The sequence below is a fragment of the Delphinus delphis genome, chromosome 18, assembly GCF_949987515.2.
Source record: "Delphinus delphis chromosome 18, mDelDel1.2, whole genome shotgun sequence".
Classification (NCBI taxonomy): Eukaryota; Metazoa; Chordata; class Mammalia; order Artiodactyla; family Delphinidae; genus Delphinus; species Delphinus delphis.
The window spans coordinates 2503016-2522289 of record NC_082700.1 but is presented as its reverse complement, the minus strand read 5'-3'; the positions used below and the strand labels follow the sequence as shown (position 1 = coordinate 2522289).

General features: G+C 39.9%; 1 protein-coding gene across 1 annotated transcript in view; it reads right to left on the bottom strand.

The window, feature by feature from the left end:
* The window catches only part of SGCG (sarcoglycan gamma), a 44135-nt gene that overhangs the window by 8725 nt on the left and 16136 nt on the right, over positions 1-19274 (bottom strand). Inside the window, exons 2-6 of the mRNA XM_059996129.1 lie at positions 15946-16140; positions 15232-15333; positions 13605-13692; positions 6817-6936; positions 3229-3301 (exon numbers count right to left, since the gene is read on the bottom strand). Of these exons, the coding sequence (XP_059852112.1) occupies positions 3229-3301; positions 6817-6936; positions 13605-13692; positions 15232-15333; positions 15946-16140 (578 nt within the window). The remainder of the gene's footprint in view (positions 1-3228; positions 3302-6816; positions 6937-13604; positions 13693-15231; positions 15334-15945; positions 16141-19274) is intronic.

Below are 19274 nucleotides of genomic sequence, written 5' to 3'. Positions count from 1 at the left end.
AGTCATGAGTTGGTTACATGGTTTTCCTTTGTGCCTTAGAACGCACTACTATCTAGACCTCAGCGTTCTCTTTTATAAGATGGGGATCGAATTGATGAGTAAACGAGACAAATTACGTGACCGCACCTTTCCTGACCGTGGGCATTCAGTACATATTAGTTCACGTCTTCCATCCAAACCTCATTCCTTACTGTAAGCAATTCCTTACAATTTCGTTACATTCTCAATCACTTTTGTTGTAACATTTGGGTTATGTAACCCTTGCTTAGTATCACCCTTTAGAAAGCCAGAGAATAATACCCTTCTGCCATTTCTTTTTTAGTAAGGGACTGCTGTAGAAGCCAGCAGATTTATTTCCTAATGGGAAAACGTATGATGAATTGTTTAATTTTGAGACCTGTAATTTTAAAATAGTGACATTTATTTCAAAGAGTGGCTTGGCATCTCTACAATTTACATTATTTTATAATTCCAAAATGGTTTTAATGGGATTATTTTTTAAAGATATTGAATCATTTTCCTCTCCTAGGAAAATAAAATGTTCTTTTCCCTTAACTATAATAATTCTGTAATATTAATCTTATGGTCCTTTATCAAAATCAATGAAATTGTTATAATTTAATTGTCACAATGTATTTTTATGCTGCCAATGTTCTCTAAGTGGGTAAGATGAATTGAACTCTCATTTGCTTTTGATGAATATTTAATTAGACATTAAAATTCAGAGAAATGCTGAATTTCCTAACCCCAATTCCATTTTGTGTGAATATCTACTTGATAATAAAAATGATTATTTGTATTCCACTTTCAGTTTAGAAAAAATATTTTTAACTTAATAGCTTATTAAATCTTTCCTAGAACACTCTGAGATGTGCATTACTAACAACTTTTTTTAAAGTTTTTTTTTGATGTGGATCATTTTTAAAGTCTTTTATTGAATTTGTTGCAATATTGCTTCTGTTTTATGTTTTGGTTTTTTGGCTATGAGACATCCGTGGGGATCTTAGCTCCCTGACCAGGGATCAAACCCACACTCCCAGCATTGGAAGGCGAAGTCTTAACCACTGGACTGCCAGCAAAGTCCCTATCAACGTTTTATATATGAGAAAAAATAGCTTCAAAAGGTTAGTTTGGCCAAGGTCACCAGGCTTGTCTGTAAAGCTGGGATTCCTACTGTACATTATTCCCTATTATACGTAATATGTTAACATGTTAATTGTCTCCTGAGTATTTTTCAAGTTCAAATTCGAAACGTGATTTTAAGTGACATTGTAGACTTTAAGACATTTGTTTTTAAAAATATTATTTGTTTTTGTTATAAAATACAAATATACTATTGGAATAAACAGTTACAGCAGCAAAGAACATTCAGTAGCCTAGTAATAAAGTGAAATACACACAGAGACTCTGTATAAAGAATAAACTTATATATGGAACTGGGTGATGTTATATACTCTGCTAGGATGTAAAGATATACCAAAGGTTGAGGATATTGTGCTAAGTGAAATAATCCAGTCACAGAGGACAAATACTGTTTGATTCCATTTAAATGAGGTGCCCAGAGTCCTCAAACTCATAGAGACAGAGACTCGGATGGTGGTTTGCAGGGGTTGCAGGGAAATGGGGAGTTAGCGTTTAATGGGCACAGAGTTTCAGTTTTGCAAAATGTAAAGAATGCTGGAGATGGAGGCGGGGGACGGCTGCACAACAGTACGCGCAGCTTAGACTTGTGAACGGTACACTTGAAAGTGGTTAAGATGGTAACGTTTATATTATGTGCATTTTGCCACAATTGAGAAAAAGATATATCAACTTTTTTGCGTATATGAATCCGTCAAGCTCTCGGTTTTATAACATTCTTGTCTCTAGTAACAGTGCACATATTTAAAAAATGTAATGTAAACTGAGATTTTTAAGAACGCTTTTTGCAAATTTCAAGCCCATATAAGACACCGTCCTCTTTCACTAAAACGTGCAGTGTTTGCCTCAGCTGATGCTCTCCAGGGAAGAACGAAGGGTCTGTGGACCACATGAACCGTAGCCCCATGCGTGGCATGTGACTTGAAGCGTGAGGACAAGCAGATATTCGTGGGGTCTCCAAGGGAAGGAGGGCACCCCAGTCAGGTGGGACAGTGTGTGTGGAAGTGTGGAGTCCGGGCCCGGCAGTGGCTCAGTCTCAGGACGGGTGAGGCAGGAGGCCCCAGGGTGCCAACCTAGAGAGCCCCAAGGAGTCTAGGTCACAAGCCAAGTGCCCAGTAGCATTCTGGACTTTAATCTGGCTGATGTGGAATCAATGAAACATTTAAATTAGCTGTGTTTACACCCCCATGTTCATAGCAGCATTATGCACAATAGCCAAGACATGGAAGCAACCTAAATGTCCATCGACAGAGGAACAGATAAAGACGATGTGGTACCTGTAGACAATGGAATGTTACTCAGCCATAAAAAAGAATGAAATAATGCCATTTGCTGCAACTTGGATGGACACAGAGATTATCATACTAAGTGAAATAAGCCAGAAAGAGAAAGACAAATACCATATGATATCACTTATATTTGGAATCTAAAATATACACAAATGAACTTATCTACGAAACTGAAACAGACTCACAGACATAGAGAACAGACTTGTGGTTGCCAAGGGGCAGGTAGGGTGGGGGAGGGATGGATTAGGAGGTTGGGATTAGCAGATGCAAACTATTACATAGAGAATGAATAGACAATAAGGTCCTACTGTATAGCACAGGGAACTGTATTCAATATCCTGTGATAAACCATAATGGAAAAGAAAAAAAATCCTTTTAAAGTGTGTAAAGTATAAATATGTTCTGAACTGTACACTTAAAAATGGTTAAGATGATACATTTTATACGTGTATTTTACCACAATTTAAAAAAATCGGAAAAAATAAATAAAATAGCTGCATTTAGCCAAGTCCCTCAGATTTTCTGGAGGCAGGAATAGCTATTGGAACAGTACAGGCTGCACTGGGGCAGGGGCAGGGCTAGTAACGAGCTCAGAGACAAAAGGACGGGACATACAGTAGGACGTCTAACCTCCTTTGGATTTTTGTAAGAAATGACTTGTTATGGGCGGAGGTTCATCAGAGTAAAGACAACTAATGGAATAAGAAACAACCTGGTAATATCTGCTAATGTGTTATTCTAGCACATAACCAGGTATCTTCTGTAAGAGAGTTTGTTTATATTTGAACAAAATTCTTACCTAAGGTCCTGGACTGGGTCCGGTTTTATGAGGGGCGTCTCCACTGAATGTTCAAAGAGAGCCCCTTCAGGCCCTAAACACAAACCAAAGAGGAAGCTTTTACAAAAGTAAAATAAACAGCAGCCCACAAATCGAGCATTTACACTGCATATTACAGGACACGTAGGCTCTGATCGTTGCTGAATTCGTACAGATGTTTGAGTTGCAGGAAAAAAATAGGTATAACTGCTTTCCTGCTTTTCCAAGGATACCACGATTTCATTAGATGGCTATAAACAAAATATGATTTTTAAAGCAGTTACAAATACCCAGGCTTATTTTAAAACCAGAAAGCAATATTAGCCCTCAAATTGAAAGAAATTTCAGTTGAAAATTGCATTAAGTCCATATATTTTCGGTAATAGTAATTTGATTCATTCTCTAGATTTTATGTGTAAAAATTGTATCTTGTGTCATCTGTTTCTTAAGGCACATCAGGAAATTTATAGAAAAATCCAGATTTTGAATATTTAAAATTGACTCTCTAATTTGTACGAATCAGTATGTTCCCAGTTGTCTGGTTAGTCTGAGAACCTAATTATGTGCAAGGCACGGTGTGGGTATTGGGTTAGGGTGCAGAGATTCGAAGGTGATATATCCTAACTTGCTTAGTACTCAGAACCCTACAAGGCAGGTATATTTTCCCCTTTTACTGAAGAGGAAACGGAGGAACAGAAAGGTTAATTAACTTGCCTAGAGTTACACAGCTAAGTGGCCGGACTGTGATTTGACTTCAAAGCCCACACTTTTAACCTATGCACAGCAGGGTCATTCACAGATAAGTGCTCATCATGATTTACCTAGGTCCTTCTGCCTGGCCTAGACCACACCCCTGTCTTGGGCTCCACCCGTCAGTACAAAATGAAATTTCAAAATTACAAACCAGGGCTTCCCTGGTGGCGCAGTGGCTGAGAGTCCGCCTGCCGATGCAGGGGACACGGGTTCATGCCCCGGTCTGGGAAGATCCCACATGCCGCGGAGCGGCTGGGCCCGTGAGCCATGGCCGCTGAGCCTGCGCGTCCGGAGCCTGTGCTCCGCAACGGGAGAGGTCACAACAGTGAGAGGCCTGCGTACCGCATAAAAAAAAAAAAAAAAAAAAGAGAAACGCAAGCAATTTAATATGAGAAAAATTTAGGCTGGAAGGACAACTTAAGGGGCACAGACCCCCTGAGGCCATCAAGGTCCTCTTATGGAAGTTTGGAGAAGTCACTGCACAAGGAAGTGACCCTTGGAATTGATGGGACCATTCACCACCACTGAAAGGGGGAAGTCAGGAGAGAAGCAGAGCTGGGGGAAAACACCGAATGAATCAGCCTGGAGACCTCCTGTGGGATCATGTATGTCCTTAGAGTTGAAGCCAGTTTTAATTGGGCCTTTTGTTCCTTTCAGCTGAAGGGCTGTTAACTGATGGAGCAGGTCATCAACTGTCCACAGAGCTGCATGACTGGGTCCGGAGCCAGATGTGTTGAGCGTGTGCTTGAAGGGTGTGGTCCTCTCTGAGCAGCTGCTAGAGATCCGTCTTCACATCTGTAAGGGACATGGACTCCCTGGCTGTGTTTAGTTTACCTTCACTTCCTCAGTGGCTGAAACCTTACTTTCCAGGTCCTCTTTTGTGGGTGGCTTTGTGGGTGCCTCCAGAATGTCTACGTCGTCACTTGTGGCACATGCAATCCCGTTCAGCTAATCAGAGAAGGATGAAGGGATTGAACTGCCTTATTGCTAGATTGTGTCTTTCCCCTTAGTGATGAGACTGGATACTCTTACAGGGCCCTGTTTTCCTTCCTAAATGTTGGGGAATGGACCCCGCCCAGCGAATCACTGCCAAGGAACCGAAGTACCCAACCGTGCACCATCTTCCAGCAGCCAGTTCTGGCGACGGGATAAAATATTTTTTTTGAAGATGACATTTTGACGCTGCTCCAATACCATGTTCTGCGACTGGGGTTAGTAAAAGAGACATGCTGATTTTGGTCACTTGGTGACAATTCTATTTTTAGGGGGAAAAATGAGACTGCCGAAGGCCGAGCTCAATTTCAAACTGGGGTGGTGAAATTGTTTAATCTCCTCCATGAATTTGATTTAAAAATGATTTTTCAGTTTCCCCGTTGACTAGAGTATATGTGGCAGCTGTTTAAGAATGGACGAGGGATTTCACGTGACTGTTTGAGTTCTTGAGACAAAGGCAACGGCAAGAAAGCACTTCTTGATGTGTGTTCAGGTCAGGATGTCCTGCAGCTCAGGAATCTGGAGGGGCCGCCTTAAAGGAAGACCACTGAGTCCCTCCCCTTACGCCCCATGCTCAGGGCAAGTGGCCAGAGGGAAGCGTGTATAGCCAAGCATTGAGTTCTCTTTCTCTGCCCCCAGATGACCTGGTTCTCTGTCGCTCCTCACTCCTCTTTCCTTGGCTGTCAACTGCTGCTGCTTTTGCTGATCCAAGAAACTCCAAAGGCTACTTGAAATCAATCCATTTAACACAGAGATCAAACTTTTATAGTACGTAGTGGAGAAAAGCTTGAATGGAATTTACTTGGAAAAGTTAACGTTTATAAAAATATTCTTCTCGTATTTTATATATTTAACGAAACTTAACCATCATTGTAGCAACTATGGAATCGTACGACATAAAGAATAAATCAAGTTTTGTTTTTTGGTGCAATTTTCCCAACACAGTTGGAATTATATGATGGCTGTGGTAGTTTTCTAATTCTGTGTAAAGCCTTTGGGTTACACCAATTGGAAAGAGATAAAAGGAAACAATATGGTGGGGAAAAAAAAGTGGGTAAAGATTTGTGAGGAAGGTTTCATTCTTCTAAGAGAATGTCAAAAAATTTCAAAAGAAATGCCATGAAGAGAAGTCAACAAATTCAAACTACAGTACTTTCTCTTATCGGCCTGAAATATTCCACAGTAAACTTGCCAAATCTGCAATTTGCTTTTGCAGAAGTGCCCTCCATGCGATACTGTTTTTCTTAAGAGTTACTACAGATGAATGGACACAGAAGATGTGGTATATACACAATGGAATATTATTCAGCCAGAAAAAGAAGGAAATCCTGCCCTTTGCAACATGGATGGACCTCGAGGGAATTATGCTCAGTGAAAAAAGTCAGAGAAAGATAAGTACTATATGATCTCACTGATATGGAGAATCTAAAAAACAAACAACAACAAAACAAAAACTGAACTCACAGACACAGAGGACAGACTGTTGGTTGCAAGAAGTGAGTGTTGGGAGGTGGGCAAAATGGGTGGAGGTGGTCAAAGGTACAAACTTCCAGCTGTAAGACAAATAAGTCACGGGGATGTGATATACAGCATGGCGACTACCGGTACCACGTATCGTGTATTTGCAAGTTGCTAAGAAAGTAGATCTTAAAAGCTCTCGTCACAAGAAAGAAGTTTTAAGTATGTGTGGTGATGGACGTTAATTAGACTTACTGTGGGGATCGTTTCACAATATATACAAATATTGAACCCTTATGTTGTACACCTGAAACTAATGTTGTTTGTCAATTATTCCTTAATTAAAAATAAAGAGCTACTACATACCAGTTACTCGAAGTTTATCTGTACCAACCACAACTGCCTTTTCATCAACAGTAAACAGTGGCTTGCTGTCCTTGGAGTTGATCTGAAACTGCTGACTCTGGACCTCTACCATTTTGGGACCTAAAGAATGAATGAAAGCATTTTATTATAAGGTGTGTAGTCTCTGCAGTGTTACACATGCCATGGCACCCAGCAGTACCAAATCACTAAACATTTAAGATTTGTTACCAGTAATTTTTTTGATTCTGTGATTAAATTTTAAGTCCTAAGCCAAAATCTATTATATTATTAAAATTAATGTAGGTCACATGTATGTAGATCTATATCAAATATATGTATGAATGAATTATATAAAAATTAATTTTTTCAGGTTTTTAAAACTTGCCAAAAATAATATGATTCTTCTACGCAGATTACTGAAATTGGTATTCTTTTGAGTATTAACCAACTGAGGGTTTTATGTTCTGAAATGTGAGATTTGTGAAAGACCATCTTATGAATGGCTTCCTTCAATGGCCAAAGTTAACGCAGACAATGAATGAGTCACACTCAGATTCTTGCCTCTGCCCTAATCCTCACCTCCTACTCCATGGAGCAAACAGACATCACCATGGAAACACACCCTCAAGTTTCTGCCCTTCACCTTCATCTCAGCCATTTCTGTCTTCTCCAGCCCTTCTTTCTATTTCAGGGACAGGGCATCACTTTCTCCTCCAAGCTTACTCCTTTCACATGAACTTTTTCTGTTTGTTTGTTCATTTTTGCTATACAGCAGGTTCTTATCAGTTATCTACCTTATACATATTAGTGTATATACACCAATCCCAATCTCCGACCCACTGGCTTTTAAATTACGACTGTACTCAGCACATGTTTAATGTGTGCTTCTGTGTGCCAGGCACTGGGGACACTGTACCTTCAGCGTGTGAGATCTTGTTCAGTGTCTCTCATTGGTACAGTTGGGTATCCATCATTTTATGTTTTCTGATTTCTCTGTGTTTCCTGTCCTTCTAACCTTAGCAGCATAATGGCTTCATCTCTCTAGAACATAGCGTTCAGCATTTGCTTAAGGAACTACAAGTGTTCCTTCATTCTTTTGTTAGTTCTATTTTCTTATTTAGAAAAGTAAGTTTATTGTGAAATGGATACTTGTAGATTTCGTGTATGTGTCCCTGTGTCTCTCACAGTACTCATTCAAGTTGCTTGGTACCTGCTAGAAATTAAATAGAAGCTTTTCAACGAATACATTAATCAGTTTTGGATACTGTCAGCAACATATTCTTATGTTTTTTCACTAATTTGTACCTCAGAACCCTCCAAAGATTCTTCATTTAAATGTGCATGTGTTCACATGTTACAAAGTGGAACACATTTTTTTCTCTCTGTTTTATCTCCTTTCTCTTAAGGAAGCCTGGCTTTATTTTGTGATAGTTGCCTGTATTTTTGCTCTCCTGAGCTTTCACCCAAACTCAGTTATCCTGTGATTCGGTGTCACTATTTACCTCTTCTGGGTCACTGATATATCTTACATATTTATCATACAAACACTGATTTGCATTAAGTGATGAATTTGAAGTTGAGTTTAGAATCAAGAGGAAAAAACTGGAGTAATTTATCCAATAAGAGTTCACTGTTTAGCTTATTGGAGGTTCATATAACAATTTGAGGAGAATTTGTCAAGTGAAAGTGGTTAAACTAAATGACATTTTTTCTGTAGCCATTGTTTCATATACATTGATGAAATAGTCAACAAATGAGTTTAGTTGCATAATTTTCCTGAGTAACAAAGCTACATAAATCCTCAAATCAAAGAAAATTCAGGAAAGTGAGTCTCTTCCATTCAGCACAAATTTATTGTATGCTTTTATGTTCAAGGTTTCGTGCTAAGAATTGAGGCTACATGAAAGAGGAGATGCAGTCCACAACTTATAGGATTTCATAGTCTACTGAAGAAAAAAGCATGTAAGTCCAGTCCCAGGGCAATCTGATAAGTGCCGTGATACAACCATGGACAGTGTCCAGTGAGAACCCTGACAAGGAATTCCTGTCCCTCCTGGGGGGTCAGGGATGACACCTCAGGGAAGGGGATGTCTGGGCTGACCTGGAAGAGTTCATGCTTCCCTGATGAAGGGAGAATGCGAGATTCCAGGTAGAGGGGGTACTCAAACAAACGCACAGAGGCGGATAAAATTCCATCTTCACTTTATAAAAAATATAGACATAGAATGTTCAGTTTAAATATGTTTTCCACTTCAAAAGAAACTGTGCTGCAAGTGATAACAAGCCCACCACAGGAATAATCGTCTCTTAAAGTAAGTGAGTTTATAATTAAATCTTTTAACTTTCATTAATATTCTACTAGTCTTTATAACCTTGCTGGACATGCATTAGAGCTGAGTAAGTCACCCTCATGTGCAGCAGAGTTCTTTAAGAAATAAAACTCAGGGCTTCTCTGGTGGCGCAGTGGTTGAGAGTCCACCTGCTGATGCGGGGGACACGGGTTCGTGCCCCGGTCCGGGAAGATCCCACATGCCGCGGAGCAGCTGGGCCCGTGGGCCATGGCCGCTGGGCCTGCGCGTCCGGAGCCTGTGCTCCGCGACGGGAGGGGACGCAGCGGTGAGAGGCCCGTGTACCGCAAACAAACAAACAAACAAACAACAACAACAACAAAAACAAATGTCACAGAGTCCTTTGAGAAAAGGAAAGATTTATTCTGCTGCTGCAAATATCGTATCACAGAAGATGCTGGACTGGAAGTATAAAACTGTGGTTAAGTTCATTCTACTAATGCTTTGGTATCATCTTGTGTTACTAGGTTCACCTTTATAAGCCTGGAGTCAGTGACTCTTATCTGTATAGCTTGACTCTGTTCTTTAGGCTAGTCTGTTACATCCAAGCACATGAGTTCATGGACCTATAATAACCAGGAAAGGGCTCCAGTGCTGTTCACAGCAATTGCCTTGGAGGAACCCACTGTTTTTTAAAACTTTATTTTATTGAAGTGTAGTTGATTTACGATGTTGTATTAATTTCTGCTGTACAGCAAGGTGATTCAGTTATAAATATATTCTTTTTCATATTCTTTTCCATTATGGTTTATCACAGGATATTGAGTATAGTTCCCTGCGTCATATAGTAGGACTTGTTTATTCATCCTATATATACTAGTTTGCATCTGCTAATCCCAAATTCCCAATCCACCCCTCCCCCACCCCCTCGGCAACCACAGTCTGTTCTCTATGTCTGTGAGTCTGTTTCTGTTTCATAGATAAGTTCATTTGTGTCATATTTTAGATTCCACATATAAGTGATATCATATATTTGTCTTTCTCTGTCTTACTTCACTTAGTATGATAATCTCTAGCTCCATCCATGTTGCTGCAAATGGCATTATTTCTTTCTTTTTCATGACTGAGTAGTATCCCACTGCATATATACACAATGTATATATATATTATGTGTGTGTGTGTGTGTGTGTGTGTGTGTGTACACCACATCTTCTTTATTCATTCATCTGTCTATAGACACAGGTTGTTTCTATGTTTTGACTGTTGTGAACAGTGATGCTAACCCCTTGTTTTTTACTCCTTTCTTTGTTAAATTTCTCTCTTCTGTTTTACCTGAGAAATTTTGAGTTTGTTTCCCACTTATGACCCCAAATCCCTCAAAGCTGTGGCTCAGGCTTATACTTGAACCCTTGTCCACTCTGGAGCACCCTGGACAGGCCATCTTCCCCCACCCCATCTCCTAGAACTCTCTCCCACACTTAAGCTGGCTTTCCAGCCCATCCCTTCCTACACAGTCTTTTATTCTTTCCTCCATTCATTCATTCAACAAGTATTTATTGAATACCTCCTAAATATATGAGTGGCCTGAATTAAGAACTGTGTCATTGACTGAATGGAATAAACTAACTCCAATTTTTGAGTATTACATAATCAAATTATTGTGTGTGTGTGTGTGTGTGTGTGTGTGTGTATATAATATGCAATAATATTATTGTATATTGTATTTACAATAAATATATTTATAATATAATTTTATAATTATATTTATAATTATATATATTTCTTGGACTATTATGTAGCCATTAAAATAATGCCATTGAAATGGAAGAAATTAAAAAAACAAAAAGAGAGTACTATGTAGACTTCTATGCAAATAAAGTTGAAAACCTAGATGAAACAGAAAATTTCAGGGAAATAGGAATTGCCAAAATTGACCCCATTCAGCTAAAAAGTCTTATTTTGAAGCTAACCAGAATTGGTTTCTATTATTCGAAGTCAAGAGAACATTAACTGTAGTAACCAGAGCTGCATTTACAACTAGAAGGTTCCACTGTCGTTCACAATTTGTTGTCTTTTAGTTCCAGGATTTGAAATGCTAGCTGCTGATGCTTGCTTTCCCATGTTTGATTCCTTTTGGAATTTAAGACTTTTGGCTTTGATTGTATTGGTTGTCAATTTTTTCAGTGGTCTTAGTAATAAACAATTATTCATTTAATTAAATGGGATTACTTTGTCTAGTTCACACAAATCACATTTTAATATCCAGATTGGCTAAATTTAACTTCTCCCAGGAAGTGTGAGGCTGGGATGAGTGTGATTGTGGGAAGTCATTTACTGAAAATCGTCTTGGATTTGGTGAGCTGAATATTTCCGAGTTCAGGATTCTCAGTATAGCAGAGGCTTTCCAACCAAAGGTTTAACAGAAATCACTTATTTTAACTCTACCTCAGGTATGAAACACTAAGGTTAAAACTCAAAATTTGAGGTTAACAGTTTAAAGTAATTCTGATGGGAAACTTTTTTTTAAACGTGAATTCCTTGGTGACAAAAACAACACCATATTTGCAGCAACTAGGACAGTTCCCGGTGTGCCATGATTTAATGAAATCTGTGTAGAGAGGGAGGGTGGTGGAAACACCCCTGTTGGAGAAGCAAGTCCTAAGGTGACTCCTGGTTTGGCTTCTCTACTAACTAGCTGTGTGTTTTTGAGAAAATTAGCTTTTCAGTGCTTCCATTATTTCATCCACGAAAGTGGAGACAGATTTATGTTATCTTTAACTCCTCTATATATGAAAATCCACACTTAGCAAAAAATTAAATGTGAAAATGAGTATTTGTGTTAAATCATTTTCAGAAGAATATAAAATGAATCTTTTACTTTTGGAACTCCTAAAAAATAATTACACACTCTAAATGTTATTAATTACTTGACAGCATATAGAAAGTAGCACATAGGCATTCAATAAATGTTTGTTGAATGAATGACAAAAGATGGGTAAAAATCCCTCAAACATTTTTTTTTTTTTTTTTTTTTTTTGTGGTACGCAGGCCTCTCACTGCTGTGGCCTCTCCTGTTGCGGAGCACAGGCTCCGGACGCGCAGGCTCAGCGGCCATGGCTCACGAGCCCAGCCGCTCCGCGGCATGTGGGATCTTCCCGGGCCGGGGCGCGAACCTGTGTCCCCTGCATCGGCAGGCAGACTCTCAACCACTGCGCCACCAGGGAAGCCCTCCCTCAAACATTTAAAAGCTACAGTCAGTTAAAAATTTTTAAGAAATTTAAGAAATGGTAGACACAATTCATAATACAACATAATTTATAAAGAAATATGATTTGGTTTAGACAAGTATCATGAACATGTATGCTGTGTAAGCTCAGGTTCATCTCTAGATTTATTGAGAATTTCACTGGACTTGGTGATCAAACAAGCTTCTAAGCAAAAGAGAAATACAATTTATCATTTAGAAAAAGTTATAAAGATTAAATCAGAACACAGACTGTGGAACTCATGTATTACTGTAATAAAAGGAATCATAAAGTTAAGATATGGCTGTACCTTCCAATGTAACATTATTGTTCTGTAACAACAGCCATTGAAAAAGGGGGACACGGAAAGCTACCTGCCTGTGTTGGTAGTACACTTGTCATCTATTTCCCCATAATCTGGAGAGCCATCCAATTTCTTAGATTTAGCAAATCTATAAAGTGTTGATGGCGTAGAGAAGGTATATTCCTTTCACCAGCTGTTTGCTCTTTTGTTATTTCTTCCATCGATATTCTTTCTTTCTAATCCTTTTGCTCTCTGCGCACAATTCCAAAGGACCTCTCTCCCACGTGACCATATTCTTTGGTCTTAGCTGATCAGATGGGTGTACATGGCTCAGCTAAGGGCAGTTGGTTGAACAGAGTAATTGGGCCAATTAGAGTACTTTGCTGTGAATTGAGAATTCATGACATTGAAGACCAAGTTGGCTGGTGTTGAGAACTATAGCCAATCGGATGAAGAACCAGAGAGTCCTGTAGAGTTAGAACCGGTGCAACCACGCTACCAAGTGAAAATCATGGACAGAGATTCATGGAAAGGAGGGGAACATGGTAGAGAGAAGGAGAAAGGGAGGGGGAGAGAGGGAGAGAGGGGATGAATACTTTGATTCTCCGGCCCTGGTCTTTCTTTTCTTGAGGGCAGCTCCTTTGTTTCCTTTCCTCAGTCTCTGTGAGGTTATTTTGTATCCTGCCAACAATCATTGTTTCTTGTACTACCTTAAATGGTCCTCTTATTTCTTGGAACCAAAATCACTTCACTTAAAGTACTTCAGACTGTCCTCCCACCACCCGAACTAGTCTCCGTGGCCCACACAGCATGATATGTAGAAAACTCATACTTTGATTGCTCATAAATAACTCTGAATTCTCTAGAAGAAAAAAGAAACAAATGGATGCATTCAGCACAACTGTTCATGGACCACACACACGCAAAGCACTGTTATGAAGCTGGACTCACCCACTTTTAACCTGCCTGTAACTCCTCCTTCCGGGTTGCGTGCACTTAGAGTCACATTCTGTGTGGACTGCAGAAGCAGAGATGAGTCCTAAGAACAGATTTACAACGTTAGCCAAATACAGACTATTTAAAATGACTAGACCTTTGAATTTGTATATAAATTGAGGATTTATACAAAAGAATTTCCCCCATGTCATAGATCCTGTGAACCTATCAATTTGTGGCTAACACTATTGTTTAAACTTGGATTATATTGTGTGAAGGGGGTGAATGCATTATTTTTTTTCCCCCACAAAATATAATAATAACCTCCTGGGTTTACAGAGCCTGTGTGCACTGGTTACAATGGACCAAGTCCGTTCTCAAGGCGAAGAGCTGAAACAATGAAGTTTTAATCAGTGTTTTGTCTTTTCCAAGGGATTAAAATTTCATTTCTCATAATTTATGTCCAGGACATGATATATGTTTAAAAGGTAAATCAGAGAGCGGTTAGCTCTTCTATAAATAAATACCATATTATCTTCAAAACGCCAAAGGCTTCTCACAATTTCAAAAGAGCTTTTAAAATCTGTTGGATGCCTACGTTTTTAGAGCTTTTTGTTGGAAGATACAGTGGCTTTGTGAGCACGTAAGTGGGGTCATAGTCTGAGCGGAGGCTTGGTCTCACAGAAGATTGCTGGCTCTTCTGTAACAGTTTTCTTCAAAAGAAACGCAGTAACTTGGCTACTGGATTCAGGTGGGTTTATGTCACTCACAGGGAACCAAATATCTTCCCAAGTTGGGGGGTATAATACGATTTTTCAGAAGGAAAGAAGTTTCAGGAGTGCTTTGGAACGCTAGCACGTCAGAAATTCTCCAGCTTGCTGTGTGGAAGCAGATGGATTTGCCATTGTCTCACCTTTCATCCAATGGCGTGACCTTACTACTTGTTTTTGCTGTGTTTTGAAATAACCAGCATGATAATAAGAGCTAAAAATTCACCAGCGATTTTTACCATCCAGCCTCTCCTTTTATCTCCACACTTTGAAGGAGGTAGCATTACTCCTCACATACAGATGAGGAAATTGAGCTCAAAGAGATTAAATGACGGCTTTCCCAAAGTAACAGCCAGCGAGGGACAGTTCCATGACGGAACCGTCTTCAGGCACCAACTTCCAGGCTCTTTTTTTTTTTTTTTTATCATTTTCCCTGAAAGGGAGGACATGGCCCAGGTCAGAGCTGTGAGGCCCACTCCCGGGCCTAGACAATAAGTTGTCCCAGGAACCACTCTGGTCGTCTGATCCAACGGATGCTCTCCAACACTATTCTTTTTCTGGCTTCCGCCGCAGGGGCTGCAAAGGCTAAATGCTTTCTCAGCCTGTCCTGCAGGGAGGGAGACCCAAGTGATACAATTCTGGTCAATGAGATGTAAGCAGAAATCCGCTGGGGCGGGGCTGGGGGTTTCCAGGCAAGGTTTTGGGTGTGACCATGGGGGTCACTCGCTAGGGCCCACCCAAGGCACGTGGCCAGGGAAACATGCAGTGTCGACGCGTGCACACCTTTCATCAGAAAAGCAAACTTTCTGTGTTTCACCATTATTTATTTCTCATGAAACACAAATTCTTTAAACGTGTCCTCATCTGCTTACCACTCTGGAGTGTATTTCTTTGGCATACAGTGGGAATAAAAACTCCGATTCCCCCTCCAGGCGAAGTCCATCTTCTGTAACATGCAGGTGACCCATTCCTGTCTGTTCAAAAGAGATTTGTTATTGCTTTCTTCTTCACTTCTTTTAGTATCAACTTAAATCATGTATGCCTTTTCATAGATTTCCTATCCGCACTTTACTGTATTCCTCTTAAACACTTTATTTAAAACTTTAGTGGTTTTTATTCAATATTCAGTATTTTATTACGTCTTGTGTAAATACAAAGGACTATTTAGGAAATGCATATAAGATTTAAGTAATCACTTTATAACAAACATGCAAGAGCCCACCAACATGTCAGAAAAAAAAAATCTTACCATTACTATTTAAAATTTTTTAAAAATTAAGATGCAATAAAATGGACTCTTCAGGCTTATAGCTCTATGAGTTTTAACATACGTACAGATTCGGGCAGTCACCAACACAACCAGGATACAGCACTGCAATGAAAACCAACATGCTACAGTTCGCAGTGAAATTATTTAAAAAAGGTAAAAAAAAGTGAATGTTATATTATTTTTTGCTACTGAAAATTCTGATCCAGACAGGAAACCAACATTAACTGCATGAAAGGAAGCTTCTGTTGATACAATGTGGTTGAAGTGACCGCACAAACTAAACAAGAACATGTTTATCAGGAAAAAAAATACTTACTGGGGAAAACCACATCACTTTAAGAATCCAAATTGTAAGAGCAAGATTCACAAGGAGGATGATGAGCAAAAGAAGAACAAATAAGTAGAGGCAACGCTTTCTCCAGCCATAGATGCCGATTTTGTAGACAGACTGGTTCTCTGGCCGCTCTATGTGGGTGCCTTCTGTGGTCGTGGTGTATTGTTCACGTACCATCTGCCACCGGGTGGGGGGCAAGGGAGGGGGGGTGAAGGGAGGGGGGAGGGGGGAGGAGGGTAGAGGGAGAGAGGGAGAGACACATGGCCAGAAAGATGTGTCAATATTGATTGACCATTAGTCCCACAAAATACTTTTTACCCCAATAACAAATTTCCCAAATTAGTGATGTTTAAAATGAGCATTGGCGATTACTTTGAAACATGTCACTGTATTTCAACCACAGCGATAATCTGTCATGCAATGTATTTAGATATGACAAATTCATTTGAAATCCAGTGATTATATTTTCAGATTTTGATCAATAAAATCAATACACATACAGCTTTCAAAATTCTGCAAGATTAAGCTTGCAATTGAAGCACCAACCTACAACAATCCAGTTATCACATTCTTAAAAGATTCAGTGGGAGGAAAATCAAGCTGGTACCCAAGAGCCTTCTGAAGAAAAAATCCAATTACTCAATTTTGTGCCAAATGATTAAATTACATCTTCCTTCAGCTACTAAATTATTCAGAATTAAAAAGGCTCTTTTCAAGATACCTACCACACCAACTCTGGCCTATAATTAAGCTCCCAAGTACTGACCTAGTTCAAGAAAGATCAAAATGTGCACGTGTACAAATGTTTACAAACATTCCCTGTTTTATGTAAATGAGGTTAAGAGTTTTAGTAACAATTTCAACTCTATGAAGAGATTTTTAAAAGTTGCTCAATTTTCCCCTTTCCACAAAGAAAAAAAGAACATGGTTTTAACTGTTTAAATTAAGATTAGAAATTATGATGACTTTTCTGATTGTAAATGTAGCAAAATGATGAATCATATAAAATATTCTCCTCTGAGGTTTTTTATGCATTTATTTTTAGGAGTGATTTGGAGCTGTCCTTATTTAAAATGTTATGGTCAAAATAATTCTATAAATTTCTTTCCAACCAAACATTTCCCCGTGTTCTAGCTGATTGTATAAAATGGTGCTATTCATCGCTCAGTATTTTCAAACACTCAGGACTGACAATCTGCGTTATTCAAAACCTAAGGGGTTAACAATTTCATGAGGGCATGCTTCACTCACTCACCTTTGACCCCTCCAGTCTTTTTTTGGATTAGAAAGTCCATCACCACCCACACAGCCCCACATCAGCTCTGCCTTCAACCTGCATCCCAAATCTGTCTACTTCTCTCCATTGCCACGGCTACCGCGCTGGTGCCAGCCACTGCGAACTGTCATCTGCACCACTGCAAACCTGCTTCCCTTCCTTCCCCTCTGGAAACCCCTCTCCACCCACAAGCAGACATGTGAAATGTAAGTCAGCGCCTGTCACTCTACAGTTTCACACCTTCCCGTGATTTTTCCCCACTGAGAACATCCAACCTCCTCCATCACCTCCCAGACCCTACGTGAGAGCCTTTGCTCACCTCTTCATCTGCAGCTGTTGGTCTTTTGCTCACAGCGCCCCATTCACTCTTTATCAGCCCAGGTGAACCCTCAGGTCAGGACTCACTCCTGGGCATCCCTTCCACCTGAAACCCTCTGCCAGCTCCCTCCTCAGCTTCAGACCTGCTCACATGACACCTTCTCAAAGAAGTCTTCCCCAGACACCCACTCACTCCCAACACAGCACTCTGTTATATTTATTTCAAAGCACTTGTCATCTAAATAATGGTGGCAAAACCACACTTTCTGTACAAGATAGGCTAAGAGTCTGCGATTGGATTGGGAAGGGTGGCCAGAGAATCTGAATTTAAAGCAAGTGCATTAATTTACAGTATTGCTCCAGATCGATAAAAACAGCAGTTTTCTAAGTGTGTGTGTACACACATGCACATGCGCGCACGCACACGTATGGTTTCCACTGGCTACATATTTCTGTTCCTATCTAGAGCTTCCTATTGCTGGTGTAAAGCTATCACAAACCTAGCTTAACCCAACATAGTTTTATTATTTTATAGTTTTGGAGGTCAGAAGTATGGAATGGGTCCTTCCGGGGCTAAAGTCAAAGTGTGAACAGGGCGGGTTGAGCGGCAGGCATCTGGGCCTGAGTTTGGGCAACAAAGCCACGTTTTATCATTGCCCCCCTTAACTCTTTTGGTTAACCTGCCATTAACCAGTGTCAGATGTGTTGCACTGAACAAGGATCTTACTCTAGACAGGCATGATTGAAAATGATGAGGCAGAACACTCAGCTCCAGTTTTTTTTTTTTCTAAAAAGTGGACGTTGTTATTTTAATAAATTATTAGCTTATATTCGAATGGTGACTCATGGTGGCTTCCATTTTTATTTGACACTGTATATTCAATTTTTTCTGTTACAGACTTTCAGAGGCTATCAGGTTCAGCTAGCTTCCTTCAGATATGTGTTAAAATTAGCATTGGAAAGGACACCCGTTCTTTACCACTCCGAGGTCAGATAACTGTAAAGTATTGGTATTCACGCTGGCAAGAAACTGCTCTGGAACAACGCGTTCCGCATCATGCTTTAAGATCTACTTACAGACCCTTGACAAAAAATTAATAAGATAACATTTTATGTTAGAACTTAAAAATCTATACTCCAAGGTAAATAATTTTGAGTTTTACTACATCTTGAGCAAAAATTATTTTCATAGGCTCCTTTATTTCAAAAACAATTTATGGGGACTTCCCTGGTGGCTCAGTGGTTAAGAATACACCTGCCAACGCAGGGCACACGGGTTCGAGCCCTGGTCCAGGAAGATCCCACATGCTGCGGAGCAGCTAAGCCCGTGCGCCACAACTACTGAGCCTGCACTCTAGAGCCCACGAGCCACAGCTACTGAAGCCCACGTGCCACAACTACTGAAGCCCGCACGCCTAGAACCCGTGCTCCGCAACAAGAGAAGCCACCGCAATGAGAAGCCCGCGCACCGCAATGAGGAGTAGCCCCCACTCGCCGCAACTAGAGAAAGCCCGCGCAGCAACGAAGACCCAACACAGCCAAAAATAAATTAACTAAAAATTTTCCCACCCCTTTCCCTGTTAACCATCTTTAAAGTATGTTGATGGTATCCTTAATTTTGATTAGCTTTAAATGCTTCTCTCTAAATATAGTTATCAATATTTTAATGCGTAAGGCTCCAGACATGGAACATTATAGTATATTTTGCAAAAATATA